Source organism: Hemicordylus capensis, chromosome 3 (genome assembly GCF_027244095.1).
Source record: "Hemicordylus capensis ecotype Gifberg chromosome 3, rHemCap1.1.pri, whole genome shotgun sequence".
NCBI classification, from domain to species: Eukaryota; Metazoa; Chordata; class Lepidosauria; order Squamata; family Cordylidae; genus Hemicordylus; species Hemicordylus capensis.
In genome coordinates, this window is record NC_069659.1 from 298,582,994 (window position 1) to 298,600,770 (window position 17,777).

At 43.3% G+C, this 17,777-nt stretch overlaps 2 protein-coding genes across 4 annotated transcripts in view; one reads left to right on the plus strand and one right to left on the minus strand.

The window, feature by feature from the left end:
• The window catches only part of ATG4B (autophagy related 4B cysteine peptidase), a 42,886-nt gene extending 40,920 nt beyond the window's left edge, over positions 1 to 1,966 (minus strand). The window contains exon 1 of the mRNA XM_053307054.1: positions 1,632 to 1,966. Within this exon, the coding sequence (XP_053163029.1) occupies positions 1,632 to 1,641 (10 nt within the window). The 5' untranslated portion in view covers positions 1,642 to 1,966. The remainder of the gene's footprint in view (positions 1 to 1,631) is intronic.
• Positions 1,967 to 2,169: 203 nt separating this feature from the next.
• The window catches only part of THAP4 (THAP domain containing 4), a 42,726-nt gene continuing 27,118 nt past the window's right edge, over positions 2,170 to 17,777 (plus strand). The window contains exons 1-2 of one of the 3 annotated variants that reach the window (XM_053307051.1): positions 2,170 to 2,512; positions 8,565 to 9,694. In XM_053307051.1, coding sequence (XP_053163026.1) covers positions 2,430 to 2,512; positions 8,565 to 9,694 — 1,213 coding nt within the window. In that variant the 5' untranslated portion in view covers positions 2,170 to 2,429. Of the gene's footprint in view, positions 2,513 to 5,835; positions 5,925 to 8,564; positions 9,695 to 12,111; positions 12,283 to 17,777 lie in introns of those variants that run through there. The other 2 variants (XM_053307052.1, XM_053307053.1) reach the window with 2 other exon arrangements.

Genomic DNA, 17,777 nt, shown 5'->3' on the forward strand with positions numbered 1-17,777 from the left:
AGGATGCTGGACTAGATAGGCCTCCGACTTCATCCATCAGGGCTGTTCTTATGAAAGTCACCAGTGAGTGATCACAGACAATCCTCAATCGCTTGCAAGAAGTCATACTGAAGGGCAATAAGTTATTAAATGGACTATAAGATTGCAACTAATTTCAACTCTTCACACTTCATATTACTAGATCAAACTTACAAAACATAATGGCACTATAGAGCTGAAGTGAGGACCACACTTTTACAGAGCATCTGCTGAGTGAATTAACCAGAGTTTCACACCATGACAGATTCAGGACAGCTGAGTAGCATGTGACAGTTTATCATATTACACTAAAGAAAAAATCTGAAGATTTGTCAGACATGAACAATCTATCAGTTATCTATGATGCAGTTGGGTCTTTTAAACAGCAAGATACTGTGGCAGAGACTTACAACAGTGCAACACACAAATATGAATATGATGAATATTTATATATCAATTTTCAACACAAGTGCCCAAAGCAGTTTACATAGATATTAATTAATTAATTAATTAAATAGCTTCCCATCCCCAAAGGGCTCACAATCTTAAAAAGAAACATAAGACAGACACCAGAAATAGCCACTGGAGGGATGCTGTGCTAGGGATGAATATGGCCACTTGTTCTCTCCCTGATAAATAAAGAGAATTGCCACTTTAAAAAGGTGACTCTTTGCTCACACTGCAAGTGTGTGTGTGTGTGTGTGTGTGTGAGTGAGAGAGAAAGAGAAAGAACACACACATTAACTATCTCATTTAGAAAAGCAAGACTTCAGACTTTTTCTTGAGGGGTGGAGGTGGGAAGAAAAGATTTGTTTAGACCTTCCATGGAAATCAGGAAGTGAACAGAACAAGAAAGTTATCCCCAACATCATATTATTCTTTACCATTTTCTTAGATTTTTCCTGTGGCACTTGGATAGACAAAACATCAGATGTAACATCATTTAACACCCATTGTTAGCCTCCTCTCTCACACAGCATTCAACATTCAATCTAGTGCAACTACTTATGTGGCAAAACAATACGAAACAAGCATTTCTCGCTACCTTAAACAAGAAAACCTCATGAAGTGCCACTTAAGTCCTTAAGTTTATAAAACTTTACCCTTATCTACTTCAGTCAGTAGGTCAGGGCACCAGGCAGTGAACAAGTATCAGCACCCTTCTCTATAATCACCACAGTTTGCTGATGCTAGGATGACAACAACACTCCAGCTTGGACAGTAAATACATAAGTCAAATGTCATGCCATGCCATGGCAGTGGTCCTTATGGGGAAAGGAGAGTGGAAGGCGAAAGGACCACATTTGCCTGGCTCCCTTAGCAACTTTCCCCAGTTGCCACCTTGATGAGGCAGCATACTATTTTTGTCACCACTTTATAGAACAGGACCCTCATCAGCTCTCCGACCCTTAAAGAAACCCCTTCATCCAACTACAGAGACCTCTCTCTAGCTCACCCCCCACCCCAAGCGGTGCCAGCCTCTCCTAAAAAACAGACCGAATTCCTTCCCTTCACACACCCATCACTTTGAGCCCCGGGCATAAAGAAAGCCCCTCTGCCCCCTCCCCCGAAGGGTTCCCCCCGCTCCAGTCCCCCAGATTTCCCCCTCTCACCCGCGTCCATCCTGCCCCCACTCAGGCTCCAGGGGCGGCCACGGCTCCCCCCTTTGCAGACACAGACAACCACAGAGGCACACTCTAGTCTAATGACTCTGACAATACATTTTTCGTCCAATCAGAGAGCATTTCAAGCTCATCCGAGTGGCGATAGGTCAGCTGAATAAGTCAGCAAGCTCCTCTGCGCTGCACGAGTTCCTCCAGCTAATAAGGTGCCGCCATCTTGCTGTACGGAAGGACTGGCTCCCTAAGACAGGCTCATTCAGCTCGGTTTACATCCTTCTGAATTGGAAAGAACATTTTTTGTTCTTCGGTTGATCTCTCCAATCCCTCTGAGCAGTACAACTACCACAGAAGATTTAAAAAGTGAAGCAAGTGGGCGCCGCCATCTTCCTGTACGGAGTATTAAAGCCCCACCCTCTTTCCCAATATGGCGGTCCCTGTTAATTGACGTCATAGCTTTACTCTAATGATCGTAGCCCCAAGAGAGGCACTTGTCCTTTTCTGTTTCTCGTTTCCTTTATAGTGGGTGAGGTTTTTTGTTTGTTTTTTAAGTGGTGGGGGAGGATCTGTTTATGGACGCAAGTGCTACGATATCTCCGGGCGGAGGGGGCTTGCCCCATTGCCCGACACCTTCTTCCGTACGGAAGTGGCGCTCTTAGGGGTGTGTGGAGGCACGGCTTAGGTGATCTGGCAGGCTCCACCATCTTGTTGTACGGCTGAAGCGGGGGGCGGAGAGGAGCATTACGGGGTGGTGGCGGGGGGGAGGCAGGGCCGCCCGCGCGGCCTCCGGAGATGGTGATCTGTTGCGCGGCGTTGAATTGTTCCAACCGGCAGGGCAAAGCTCCCCGGGGTCGAGCAGCCGTCTCCTTCCACAGGTAACCTCGGGGAGGGGAACAACCGCTCGCTCGCACCTTGCCCCTCTCGGGGCTTCTCGCCCCTTCGCTGCCGGACAGACGGTCGCGAAGCCTCCCAGGCCCCCCAACAGGCGGGCCTGGCCAGCCAGCTCGCTTCTGGCCTCTGGTGCTCTTCTGCCCCTCCTTCCTTCCTTCCTTCCTTCCTTCCTTCCTTCCCCCGCTTGCTTCGCGCATTGCCTCCCCGAGCATCCCACACGGACTCAAAAGAGACCCCTCCTGTCACCTCGCCGGAGTTATTTTGGGAGGTGTGTGCCAGGCTGTAACTTGCCTGAAAGTCGCATCCTCTTGCCTGATAGTTTCTTGCGGTTCCTCAGGGAGGGGGCACTCTGCACATGCTTCGTTATGATGACACACCACACACACACACACATATAGAGGTAGGCGTTTCATGATTGAGGCTTAGCCTGGAAAACAGGTTCTAGGCTAGGGTTTGCCTCGCATTGATCCTTTCTCTGTTTTTCAGATACAGAGTACAGGGTGTGTGTGTGTATGTATGCTCATGCTTTGCATTCCTGTCTATTGAAGTTTTGGAAATGAGGTAATAACACCGGTTGGAGAAACGCTTGTGTAGACATCAAGTGTGTGGGTGTACTTGTCAGTGTGTGGCTTGATAGGGGCAGCTGCTTTCATCCAGAGAAGATGCTGGGGGGTTGTTTTGCCTGTAGACTGAAAAGGGGTATACTTCTTGAACAACCTAGTCCCTGTTTTGTAGTTATGGGAGATTTAGCATCCTTACATATGAAGCTGCCTTTTACTGTCGGACCATAGGTCTATCTAATTCAGTATTGTCTACACTGACTGGCGGTTACTCCAATGTTTCAGGGAGGAGTCTTTCCCAGCCCTACATGGAGATGCCAGGGATTGAACTTGGGACGTTCTGCATGCAGAAAAGATACTCAACCACTGAGCTATGGCCCCATCCCTGGAAATAGTGGACCAAGCATGCATGCATTTAAACATGCATTTGCATGTATTTATTATGGCCAATCTACATTGCACTTATCAGAGATGGCAAGAAATATCTTGAGGCTCTTAGTTGATTTTATATTGTCCAACATAACAACTGTGTCCAAGTTCGTCTTTAAAAACGGGCAAAAGGTGCATGCTTCTGGTTTCTAGAGAATAATCAGGTAAAATAGTGAATCTTTCTTCTTTGTAAGACCAACATACTTTCTGTTCTCTCTGTATTTTAACATTAAAGTTTTCTTGTGAATCTAGCAACTGTCAGTTAGAAACTTGTGATATTTATTTTTTTGGTGGCATGCAAGAGATGTTTGCGTAAATAATTGTGAAACTGTGAGTTATCTAAACATTCTGTAACAGCATTGTTCCCTATCTAAAACTGATAAATGGAAATTGCCACACCCCAGAAGTAGGAAGTGAAAACAGCTAGTGAAAGTATACAGAATTTACTGTAACTAAACTGAGGAAATGAGTTCACTTAAGTTAAAACCTGGAAATTTAATAACATAGGAATTGCCTTGCTGGATCAGAGCAAGGTCCATCTACTCCCGCATCCTGTTTCCAATGGCAACTGGCTAGATGCATGCTGGCATCTAGATGCACACTGGCTAGATGCACACAAAGCACACTGGTAGAATATCTGTACCTTGTTTGTTACCAGTTTTAGTACTGAAAGGTAAACTGCCTCTGAATGCAGGGGTTTCAGTTAGCTATTTCAGGTAATAGCTTTTGATAGACTTGTTCTCCATGAAGATTTATTTTTAATCTACATGGAGCTATGATATCAGTTCTGAAACTATCGGCATGCTCCAAATTTTAAACAAAAAATAGCTGAGGAAGCCCATTTAGTTCAAGTAATCTGATTTTTGGGCATTAATCTGTTCATTTCAGGCACATAATTTAAAAAGTCTGTAGGACCAAAGAATGATATACCAGCTTAACTAATTCCAAGCTAAAACTGCTGTATTTAATTATTTAGTCTAGATATCACTCTTTCTTCTTCTATTAGAACATTGGCAAACTTGGATACTATAAACTACATTTCTATCTGAAAATCTGCATTATATTTTGTTACTCAGCAAGTGGGACTGATAACCACCTAAAACAAGTGTTCCCTGAAGATAAGGGTTCAGTTCAGACATACCGCACCAAACCAACTACTAACCCTAATTTAGATCCCAAATCATGGTTTGAGCTTCCAAACTTACAGGTAAATCCTGCTTGTTTGTTTTTCTTTTCCATCTGTTCAGCACTTCCGTTTCTATGGTGCCAGTGCCTCTCAGAGGTAGAACAATGACTATAACTGTGATTTGACAATCCAGGCGTCATGTTAAACTATAGTTTGCCAGCCTGCTTCAAACCATGGTTTCTGATTCTAGCTTGGTGACTGACTGCAATTCATGATTTGTCACTTCAGAGCCAGTTTGGGTAGCATGGACTGAGATGACTGCCCATCACATGAAGAGGAATGAGGATGTGCCACTACTTTCCTACCCCCACCTCACTATGCTGTATCTCCATGATCATATAGAGACAGAACATCCAAATTGGCAGAATCAACCATGCAATTAGAGGCTAGTTTGGACATCTCCATCTCTAGCAGGGGAAGGTAGTTGCACCCCTGCTACTCTCTGCATGATGGAGAGCTGCCCAGGGCCATATCATCAAAACTGGCCCTCGGACATTGTGCCAAACTTTAATTAAGCCTCCTTAACCATGGTGTGGTGTGATGTCTAAATTCAGACAAAAAATATATTTTGAAACATCTACAGTAGTCTGCAGCAAGACAACAACTTCTTTTGTAGCTAAAGTAGCACAAAACTGGAAATGGATGAAAAGGCACTTCAAATAGACCTGTCAACTAGCACAGACATTTGCCCTAGAGGTAATTTAATCTTTTGGCCTGCTGCATCAGAAGGTCCCCCACTCTGCATTTGGACCGCCAGTGATCAGTAAGGGAAGTCTGCACAGTTCCCCAGTGGCTTGCCAGTGTCAGGTGTACTAAATCAGTATGACTGGCACTTGAAAATGCTCTATCTGAAAGTGCTTTTGTGTTGATGTGGGAGTGCTTTATACCTTGCCTGATACTCTCATTACAGTTTCAGAGTCTATTTCACAATGCATATTAATGTAATAGAGTGCCTCTTTATTGTGACTATCATGTCAGTACAGAGGACAAAGGGGTTTTCTGTTCATAACATTTTCTCTTTTTAAAGCTGTAGTCCTGCTCCTGGCCAGCAGTCAATACTTAACAAAGTTCATATTTTTAACCGAGTAAAGCCAGCATCATTTGCTCCCACCAAACAGGTTTGCTCCCCCCAAACCAAGATGGTGTCATGACCCCAGATCCAGGACACCCACCTCTGCCACAATTGAGGGAAGAGGTAGGCCACTCAGGAGATGAGACAAGGTAGGAGGAGCAAGACCCTAGGTGACTGCACCGCTGAGACATCCCACACTAGGAGAATCTGATGATCCTGAGCCAGCATCTCCAGTGTGACAAATGGCCATAGCCTGGCCTTCATCTTTTGGCTTAGACGAACGTGCTTGAAAGACCTTCCAGCTCTAGCAGAGGCCCCCAATGCCTCTGGAGTCAGCGCTTAAGAAATTTTACAAGGTCCCTTTAAGAAACAGAGCCTTCCCTAGGGAAGAGGTGGGGCAAGTCATTCTGCCTGTGCAGCAGCCATAAAAACCAGCAATCTGCTCCAAGAAGTCACTGGAGCAACATCACTTGCACATTGCCCCACCCAGTTCTTGTTTTCTTGCTTGGAGCTAGCCAAGGTTCTGACTCGTTTGCCTTTAGAACAGTCTGAGACCTGTGGTACCCCTGGATCCCTGCCTTAGTGAAGCCCGTGGCTCAGCCCAGAACAGAATAGACGTTCTGTTGAATAGGGCTCCTTCAACTTCCTCTTGGCCATCATGCACAAAAGTGGCTTTGGCATTTTCCTTCCCCACCCCTACCTGCTCACTCCTTATTTGGCTGTATCTGACTTATGTGGCAGAACAGCGCATATGCATAAAAGGAGAAGTCTAATAGAAACTCCTTTGTTGTTTGTACTGGGATAGAAGATAAAGAGCCCTTTGCATATCTGCTCAAGAGGGGAAAAACTGAGGTGCATAATGCGAGAGGGGATCCTTGGAACCCAAAGCTATCCTGTGCCAGATAAGGTCTCCATTTGTCTACCCCTGACAACAGCATGTGTTTGACTGGTGTATCAAGGTATATCATGGTCAGTGACTGGCCTTTGTGTCTTAAGATCTACCAAGGAGGCCCCACTAAGGAGGCCTTTCTATCTGAAAGATCAGCAAAAGGTCACCATGACTAGAGTGGTCTTGGTGAGGGTACCCTTGCCAGAGAACTCCCTCTGGAAGAAGGCCCATCTGACTAGCTCCCTCTCCTCCAGCACCATGATTTTATGCAGAGTTAGACAAGCCAAAGCCAGGCCTTGACAAATTTTCTGTGCATCTAGGAGCCAGACAATGGGCGCTTGACAAAATTACCAGACTTAGTTATGGACTTTTTGGATCGGGAGGGTAAATACGCTTCTTTACAAGTGGCATACTTAGAACAGAAACAGAAATATCTCTGCCTCTGACTATCCCAGTCTAGGCACAATGACTCCCTTGCACCTGGTTTATGACAAGCTGTGCTCACTGTAAATTCTTGGGCTTCATCAAACCTAACTGCATAGGACTGTACCCTTAGTAGTAATTTTGGTTGCTGAAGTTCTGATTTAAATCTGTTGGCTGGCTTGCATTGGCTGTTTGCTACTGACTATATTATAAATATTTAACTGATGATTTTATTGAATTGTGTGTCTGTATTTTTAAATACCTTAAAAAAAACAGGGACTCAACCTGATCCAAAATGTGACTAGACTAGTATGAAAGCTCAGGGATAACTACAATGTAATCCTAGGTTAATTTATATATACACATACACAGAAGAAAGATCTAAATGAATATTTTAATAAGTTGATGCTACTTAATCCATATAAATACCTGAGAATAATTGACAAAGACATTAGATGAAACATTAGATGAAAGGTTATTAATGTGCAAAACAACAATAAATATACTAAAAATATTGATAATACGAAAGCCTACAACAATTAGTAGGTCACAATAATGCTGAATTGTCCTTAGTGTCCAAAAACGTCCTCAAACATATATTTACTAAGTCATTGGTTTTTATCATTTCTGGTCAAGTCATAGAACACAAAAAAGTCCTCAAACACATGTTGACTGAGTCATTGCTTCTTGTGGTTCCTAGTCAAGTCAGATGTATTTTGACCTATGGTCTTCCTCAGTAACTGTTTTCATATAATGCTTTCATGAGGACAATGCATCTCCAATCTCCTTCTAGCCCAAAGATGTTTTTGTAGTTTCTTCAAATCTCTTAGTAATCAACTTACACACCTTTCTTCTATAAGATGTTAAGCCCTTATTGTAAAAATTAGAAAATTATAGAGCCACTTATCAAAATATAGTGGACTTATCCATCAGAGGTTTAAAATTCAAACTCCTGCAGGCACTTTGCAAATTATTGTAGTTATCCCTGTATTTTTAAATACACTGCTGTAACAATCCTTTTTGGGTTAGACCATGAGATACTCAGTTTCAACAATAAATGAACAGGAAACAAAACTTTAAAAAGCAACCAATCATCGCAGTGAAATTTAGATTTCAGAAAATGTAACAATTGTTGCATGCTCCTGAGCTCAACAATTGGAAATACTCAACCAGAGTCCTTTAAGAACTTAAGTTTAACCTTAATTCCTAGATATTTTATTTATTTTATATCTCATTTTTATTCACAAACAACAAAACAGTTAACATTATTAAAACAAATTGATAAAACTATAATAAAAAGTAGAGCAACAAAATAAAAAAGCAGGTAAATGAGCTTCTCTGTATCCTTTTTACAAGTAACATACTTAGAACAGATACAGAACTCACTGTGAGAAACAAAGATTTTATTAAAGAACTACTTTGATTTCACAAAGGTACACATAATAAGTAATTCTTTTCCTTGTACATTGTTTTGAAGGTTTCCATTAAAGGACTCAAAGAGACTGATCCAGTGGTTAAAAGCAGTTCAGAGGGATAACTGGACTCCCACCAAGTATTCCTTCCTCTGCAGTGAGCACTTCACTAAAGACAGCTTTTCAAAACGACTAGAAGATCAACATCGGCTGCTCAAACCTACAGCTGTGCCAACCATTTTCCAGCTTTCAGAGAAAAGGGGGGAAAGCAAGAACTATGTCAAAAGGAGGAGGAAAGTAGCAAGCCAGTCCCAACAAGGAGGTAGCAATGAACCAAAGGAAGGAAGCAATGAGGTAACTGAAGGAATCTTGTCTTCTGACCAAAGCTTGATGATGGAGGGTATTAAAGAAATGGAACAAGTATCACTTCAAGCAGAAATTGGGTCAGTGTCTGAGCAGGGAGATAATTTCCAGGTCCAAATTGAAGGCTCCCTCAGAAGGATGTTAGCTGACAACCTAGTCACAAAATCTACAGTAGCCAATTGTTCAGAAACTGTTATCCATCCTGGAAGCTTGAAACTGGACAAAACTGGTATATCAGATGATGATTTCACACCTCCTGTGTCTGGGGCATGCAAATTTATCGGCTCTCTTCACTCTTACAGTTTTTTCTCTAAGCACACTAGAGAGAGATCATCTTTTCCAAAAGAGCAACTAGAAAGGAAAAGATTAAGGAGAAGTGTGGAACCTAGCTGCAGTAGCAACACTGTGGAGCAGAATACAAGTTTAACCGAAACCTCCTCTACTTCCTCTCTTACTGCTATCCCACAGAAACCTTCCCAAAGCATGTCTGCATCCCCTGCAGATCTGACTCCTAAACCAGCAGCAGAAGCTGTTGTCGGTCAGAAAGGAGACACTGATGCCAACCCCATGTCTATCAATGAGGTCATCATGTCTGCCTCAGGAGCCTGCAAGCTCATTGATTCCCTCCATTCGTACTGCTTCTCCTCTAGGCAAAGCAAAAGTCAAGTCTGTTGTTTAAGGGAGCAGGTAGAGAAGAAGAATGGAGAGCTAAAACTCTTGAGACAGAAGATCAGCCGTTCTGACAGCCAAGTTAAAAAGCTGAAGGAGAAGCTAGATGAGTTGAAGAAGATCAGTATGCCATGCCTGAGCAACCTGCTGTCCCAGGACTGTGGTCAGTATCTTCCATACACAGCTGAGGCACAATAGCAATCTAGTTAAACATACTGTCTCAGAATATCTTTTCAGAATAGTTATCTATTATTTCCCTTTCTGTACCTACTCTGTGTTGAGGATTAATTAGACCCAAGTTTGCGGAAAATGGAAACATCATGCAAATTCATATCCACTAGTGTTCAAATACTCCCCCTGTTCCACATACACACCATGCTCTTGGAATGTGCCCTTTGTATAATTACACATATTGAGGTCATTCACACAATCTACCTGGGTTTAGGAGCTATGTGAGCTCAGAATTTTTGGTTGTGTGGAAGCAAGGTAAGAGGAAAAGCTGGGTAGAAGTGATTGTGTGGAAGCAAGGTTGGAGGAAAACCTGGGTAGCTTTTCCTCCAACCTCGCTTCCACACAACTGAAACTTGGGAACACACACAGTTCCTTACCTGGCGGCAAACCCACCTACAGAGCTTCCCTTGAAAACGAGGTTAAAGGAGCAAGTGCTCCCTTAAGCCCGTTTTCCGGATTGTCTGTCGGCCATGGCTGCAAGCAGCCACAGCTAGCAGTCTGGGGGAAGGGGTTGGGGGATCCTCATAATGCGATGAGCGCTTGCGCAGTGCATTATTGGAACTCCGGGGTGCAGGGCGGTGCATCCCAGCACCCTGACCCTCGGAGCTGCTGGCAGCAGCCGGTGCTCATCTGGGCAGGCGATCCGCATACCTAGGGAAGATGGCATGGTCATCTAAGGGGAGGCAAGCTCTTGCCCATGAGAAAAGGCTCCTTTTTTATTTTTAAAATGGCGCTGGCTGGTATTTGCTCCGAAACAGGGCTGCATTGCCCAGTTTGGGAGCGAAACTGTGCCCCCTGTGTCTGACATCAGATGCAGGGGGTGTGACTGGGACGCCAGGCACGGCCCCTGATTGACAGCGGCCTGGGTTCTTTGAACCCATCCACTCAATGGTGGCTCCGCCCCTGGGGAAAGTAAAAGACCTGTAAACATTGACACAGTCTAGATGGGGCCAAAATATTCTCATTGCCCCAGATTTTGGTGACGCCTAATGTGAGGGTTGTGGGCAGGTTGTCCACCAATTTCATTTGTATCACTGATTGTAACTCTCTTACTTTCTTCCATAGAAATCAATGAAAGCCATTTGCTTTTAAAAGTGAAAGAGGAGGTGGTATGTGCTTAACCCTCCCACACAATACACCTTTCTGTATTGGGCTGAAGACATATAAGACTTGTATACAAAATGCATTAACCACCAGAAGATTAAGCTGTAATTTGTTGTAATGATTTGGGTCATGACAACAAAATAACCCTTCTGATTGGTGTAGTTTTTGAATGCTTTCCTAAGGTACAGTTGCACCTGCTGTACAGAGAAGCAGAATACATATTTCTGTGTGTGCACTATGATTTCTTTTTATTACTTTGCCTCATAGGAACATAGGAAGCTGCCATATACTGAATCAGACCATTGGTCCATCTAGCTCAGTATTGTCTACCCAGACTGGCAGCGGCTTCTCCAAGGTTGCAGGCAGGAATCTCTCTCAGCCCTGTCTTGGAGATAACAGGGAGGGAACTTGGAACCTAGATGCTCTCCCAGAGCAGCTCCATCTCTTAAGGGGAATATCTTACAGTGCTTATACATGTAGTCTCTCATTCATATGCAACCAGGGCAGACCCTGCTTAGCTAAGGGGGACAAGTCATGCTTGCTACCACAAGACCAGCTCATTATAAACGAAGAAGACAATTGTGTATTCGATACACAACTTTTCATGACAGAATACCAATGTCCTCAGTTAGATGAAAGTTGCATCTGTGAGTACAATTGATCAATGGAAGCGCTCTCTGAGCTTTTCTTAATTTGAAAAATAATAAATGCAGGATTTAAGCAGAAATGTCTGCTTCATGAGTTACCAATGGATGTTTGTCAGTTTGCTATATTTATTTGTAAATGTATACATGCAAAGAATTCTTACCCTTACATACACACACACACACACACACTCATGCGCATCTGTAAAGAGATTAATGAAAGTTGGTCAGTTAGCTTTTACTAGTAAATTATACCTTCTTGATTGTCTGCATACAGCTTTACCAGTTTTGTTTTCTTTTCTTTTACCTCTGTTTTGGATTCCAGGGCTTATAATAATAGAATCTAAAACGGAAGGTTTGCCTACACTGAATGTGCTGCCAAAATGTAGTTCATCCTCTAATAGAAGAAGACAGTAAGAGCCAAAAAAAGATTGATAAATGACAGCTTTTTTATTTATTTTTAAAACATTTATATACCACCCACTACCAAAGTCTCTAGGCAGTTTACAACAAAACAAAAAAAATTAACACATTTCAAACATATATAAAATTTAAAGTTAAAACATTTACAATATATTGCAGTGTGTGTTACTTCTATACTGCTTGCTTTAACTAAACTACAAGTCCCAGAATGCATTGTGGTAACCTTTAGCAGAGTCTCCATGTTGTTTCCTGCAAATTGTTTCCTGGAGACTAGGGGAAAATTACTGATCTAGAGTGAGGAAGCTAAAAGCAATCTTGTAGGATATGGCCAGCACTGAAACAAATGCAGGTACAGTCTAAAGCAGTTATTGACTTTATCAAAGTAACAAGACATTCTGAAAGTGAAGATTTGGGTGCCATTTGAGCTACTCTTGTTTTGTGCCTATTGCATTATTCCGTAGGGTGCGAATCTTGGTTTCTTAGCTGTAGAGAGATGTTTGTTTCAACAGGGAGCATTACATATGAACTCTACAGTTTGAATTGATATCCATTTTGAAGTTGTTGCTAATTACCTGACCCAAGAATTGTATCCAGTGAGAGACCTCTGAATTGTTGCACTCCCTTCACTTCAACATGAGTAGAAATTAACAACTGAATAGTAAGATCCCACAAATTTCCTATTCCGTAGTTAACTTTGTGCTGAAGGGAACGCAGCTAAGGAACATTGTCAAGTGACAAATGAACAGTCTCTTTGTGCAATTCAAGATGTACAAGCTGTGTGTGATTTGGCGCTTATAGAAATGTCTTCCCATCTTCTCAGAAATTACAAACTTCCAAAATAATATATTCAGTATTATATTTAAAATATTAAATAATTTACTCAAAATGTTTAACTCCCTGCCATGCTTTTGTAGTATTTAATAATAAACACAGTATGGTGTCTACAGAGGAATTGCTCAAGAGCTGGAAGGAGGGAGGGAGAGAGTGTGTTGTTAGTTCGTTTTCCCCCTGCTAACTTAGCAAAGAGGCACCTTTTAACGTGGTGATTCTCTTTACTGAGCAGGGGGAAAGTAACTGGCCCTATCCACCCCCAGCACAGTACCTCCAGTGACTGTTGCTGGTGTCTATCTTACGTTTCTTTTTAGATTATGAGCCCTTTGGGGACAGAGATCCATCTTATTTATTTATTATTTCTCTGTGTAAACCGTCCTGAGCCATTCTTGGAAGGGAGATATAGAAATTGAATGAATGAATGAATAAATAAACAACTTCCGTTCAATTTTTACACTCAATGTTCTCAGTATGTTATTGTTTAACCATGGATGGATGTTCTACAGATTCTGTAGCATGATTCTACAGCACGTAACCTAGTTAAACCTACAGATTCTACAGCATGTAACCTAGTTAAGGAAAGAAAAAAGTGATTATGAAACAAAATGGGAGATAAAGAGCAATGATGGTAGCATAAAAACCAGGCCCATTGGTGACGGGCATAGTATGGTCCATTGGACAAGGGGCGGGCAATTGCCCCCAGGCCCAGAGGGTCAAGGGGCCCCACAAGACTCTACAGAATCATGGCCAGGGTGTGACATTGCCCCCCGCAAAAAAAGTTTCTCTCATTCCCCCCCCCCCTTAGCATTCTTAAGGCATGATAAGAATCTTGTTTTCATCATGTCCTTACAGTTTTTCTGCAAAAAATATATGGGGGAGGGGGGAAACAAAAAAGCCGGGGAGCAAGGGGGCCCATCTTCATTTTTTTAGTCCCACTCCAACCTTGCTATGCACTGATTGGTGAAATACTATATATTTTGGGGAGCAACAATCAGGCATAAGAAGCTGCCATATATTGAGTCGGACCATAGATCCATCTAGCTCAGTATTGTCTACACCAGGCATCCCCAAACTACAGCGCTCCAAATGTTGCTGAACTACAATTCCCAGCATCCCTAGACACAATTTTTTGTGGCTGGGTATGCTGGAAGTTGTAGTTCAGCAACATCTGGAGGGCCGCAGTTTGGGGATGCCTGGTCTACACAGACTGGCAGCGGTTTCTCAAGGTTGCAGGCAGGAATCTCTTTCAGTCCTATTGTGGAGATGCCAGGGAGGGAACTTGGAACCTATATGCTCTTCCCAGAGCGGTTCCATCCCCTAAGAGGAATATAGGGGTGTGCACGGAACCGTCTGACCCAGTTCGTTTCGAGGCCGGACTGGCCTCGAACGGAACCAGGCCAGTTCGGTCCGGCCCCCATCAAACACCCCCCCGTCCACTCTGTGAACTTTTTTTTAAAAAAAATTTAAATTAAAAGTAACTACCTGTAAGCCCCTTCAGGGAGCTTGCTGTAGCCGCAGGGGGGTCCACGAGGGTTCCCTCTCCCCCCGCCAGCCTCCCTCATCACCTCTGCGGCCAGGTAAACGTAGTCTTTTTGGCTCTTTCAGGCCTCCGTAAAGGTGAGCAGCGGCTGCACATGTGCAAATGCCCTCTGTGAGGCCATAGGCCATGCAAAAATGGCCACCGCTCGCCTTTACAGACACCTGAAAGGGCCAAAAAGACTACATTTACCCGGCCGCAGCGGTGATGAGGGAGGCTGGCGGGAGGGGAGGGAACCCTCAGAGATACCACCACCCCCACGGCTACAGCAAGCCCCCCAAAGTGGCTACAGGTAGTTACTTCTAATTTAATTTAAAAAAAAAAAAAAGTTCACAGACCTGCCAGACCGGCAGTTCGGTTCAGTTCCAGTCCGGACGGAACCGGGGGGAGCGGTTCGGTTTGATCATGAACCCACAAACCCCCGGACTGTCGGACCACGGACCAGTTCTGCTTAGCTAAGGGGACAAGTCATGCTTGTTACCACAAGACATAGGCATGATGGTCAGGGAGGTGCGACCACAGTATTCTATAAGACTTCCATCTCTCTTGCTAGGCTTCCTGTTAGGGTGAGTGGCAGCTTTGAGTGTTTGCATCTAGACTAGGGGATTCTTTTAGTGTACCAATCATCCCACTGCTCAACCGTCTCCTCATCTGACCTGATGGTGGAGGTAGATTGATGTTGAGAGCCTCTAGGGTGATTGTCCTGGGCGACAAACATCCATGCCAAGGCTACCTTCATGGCTTTCATGACATTCATGGGCTGTGCCCACACGTCCGCCCTACCTATACATGTGGCAGATCAGGCGTTTGACCTAGGGTTTCATCAGGGAAAAGAGGATGGTGCTCTGGATAGGAGTTCTGTGTGAATCCCTTATCATGGTCAGATTTAGACTGGCAGTGGTCTTGTTCTTCTGCAGTGATTAGGGACCAATTAAGATTATTCACCTTGAAGGCTGAGGAAATCCTGAAGGGCCTCAGGGAGGTTCCTGCTGGCATGCTGGTGCTCTTGTCATTGCTTTTGTCTCTGTAGAATGCTGAGATAACCTGGGCAATTAATGCAAATGGGGATATGGGTTTTCTGGAATTTTTTTTAACTGGAACATTTCCCCATGCAAATGTTTTTCTTAACTGGGTTGACTGGCTGGGGGTAACTAGCTGGGGATAACTGCCTCTTTGCAAGAGGTGGTCTGAACCATCGTGAAAGGGGATTGTGTAGCCATTCCTGAAAAAAGTTTCTTTGATCCCTGATGATCTTTTCAGGCTGGCAACAAATATTTGGGGGTGGGTGGAGGTTAGGCAACCCCAGATGCTGCAGCAGTAATCTAGTTTCCAACCTGGAATTGGCTTTAGTTCTGATTTATGTCCTGTACCAAGAGGAAGACAGGGAAGTGCAGTCTTGTTGCTTCTCTTGGATATGTTTGGAAATGTCAGCTGATGCAGACCACAAGACTGAGATTGCTGGAACTGGATGTATGGGAACATAACTTGCTCATTTTAAAAGAACTATACTGGCTTCTGGTCCATTTCCAGCACAATTCAAAGTTCTGGTTTTAACCTTTAAAATGGGTTAGGATCTGTGGGTACCTTAAGGGTCACTGCTCCCCTGTAAACCTCCTGGACAGTAAAAGCTTCTTCTGAGGCTGCCTCACTTTTGGAGGTAAGACAGATGGGGATCCAGGACAGGACCTTTAAGTCATGGGATCCAGTCTCTAAAATACTTGTCTCAAGGAGGGTTGCCTGGAACCAGAATTGCTGCTATTGTGGCATCAGATGAAGACATTTTTATTTGCCTAGGCCTTTTAGACTTTTTTGCTTACCTTTGTGATACTAGGTTTTTTTCTTATGTTTTGGTGCTGTTCTGATATCTTCATGCATTGTGCTATCTCTTTTGTTATAGCTAATTTTGAGAACCATACTGGGGGACATAAACTTTTAAATATAGTAGCTTGAGAGATTGGGCTGGGCAGTGTAGCTTAAATCCCTAGAATTTCTTCATGTGTAAAAAAGGTGTGGGTTGCTAGTTGATTATTAGTCAATAACTAGTCTTATTTTATTTTATTTTTTTTATTTATTTATTTAAAAGTCATATATCCTACTAAACCCTTTCAAAGTAGCTAACAAAGACACTGCCTTTTTCAAGGAAGTCAGTTTTGCATTGCTAAAATGTGACTTGATCCACTAGATGGTAGTAACAAACTAAACTTCAGCCCGTCTTTGTTAGCAAGCTTTGCTGCTTGTTTTCATCCACTTATAAACTGTGTCATGTGTTCTCCAGGGATGAGGGATCAGACTTCAGTGTGTACTTTTACTAACTGGGTCTGTTTTTTGAGATACATGACCTCAGAACAGTAGTACATCTGCTGGTCACCTCCAGACCTGACTACTGCAATGCATTCTATGTGGGGCTGCCTTTATACATAGCCTGGAAACTGCACTTAGTCCAGAATGTGGCAGCCAGGTTGGTCTCTGGGTCATCTTGGAGAGACCATATCACTCCTATCTTAAAAGATCTACACTGGCTGCCGATAGGTTTCTGGGCAAAACACAAGGTCTTGATTATAACCTATAAAGCCCTAAACAGCTTGGGCCCTGGGCATTGAAGAGAGTGTCTTCTTTGCTATGAGCCCCACCGCCCATTGAGATCATCAGGAGAAGTTTGTCTGCAGTTGCCACTAGCTTGTCTGGTGGCTACTCAGGGACGGGCCTTCTCCATTGCTGCCCTGAGGCTTTGGAACGGGCTCCCTGCTGAAATTAGAGCCTCCCCATCTCTTACAAATTTTAAAAAGGCAGTCAAGACATATTTGTTCACCCAGGCTTTTAATTAGATACTGTTTTAATAGTTTGATGGCTTTTAATAGTTTTAACATTGTTTTAAATTTTAAATTGTTGTAATGTTTTAACCTTTTTATTTGTTGTCAACCGCCCAGAGACTTGCATTTTGGGTGGTATACAAATATGTTAAATAACTGCATGGGTATTGCCATAAATATGAACACTATTTAAACACTAAAGAAGGAAATGTTTCCTTCCTTCTTTCCAGTGCAGGTTTCCAGGGCAAGCGCAGTTTATTAGTTCAGACAAAACAGCAAATTGTGGTTTGCCATAAACCAGAAAGGGAGTGAAGAAATTGCAGCATAGAAGAGGGAGGAGGGAGCACAAGCCTGGGTCCTTCAAGCTTTGTTCACTTTGCACCAAACCAGAGTTTAGCCTGATGTCTGGACCAGATTTCAGAGCTCTGGGATTATGGTCCAGTACTCTGAGTTGAGGCAGAAACATTATATCAGGTATTCCAAGTGTGTTTACCATTTCGTTTGGTCCCATGGTCAACTTTTCTTATGGCTAAGAGGATGAATTTATCGAATTTAAATCTGCCTACAAGCAACTTAAGTATTTTGCCAGTTGTCTGTAGAAGCAGAGAACAATGGTTCTCACTGTCTGTAACATTTTTCATGTTTGAAGGTTTTATCATTGCCAAC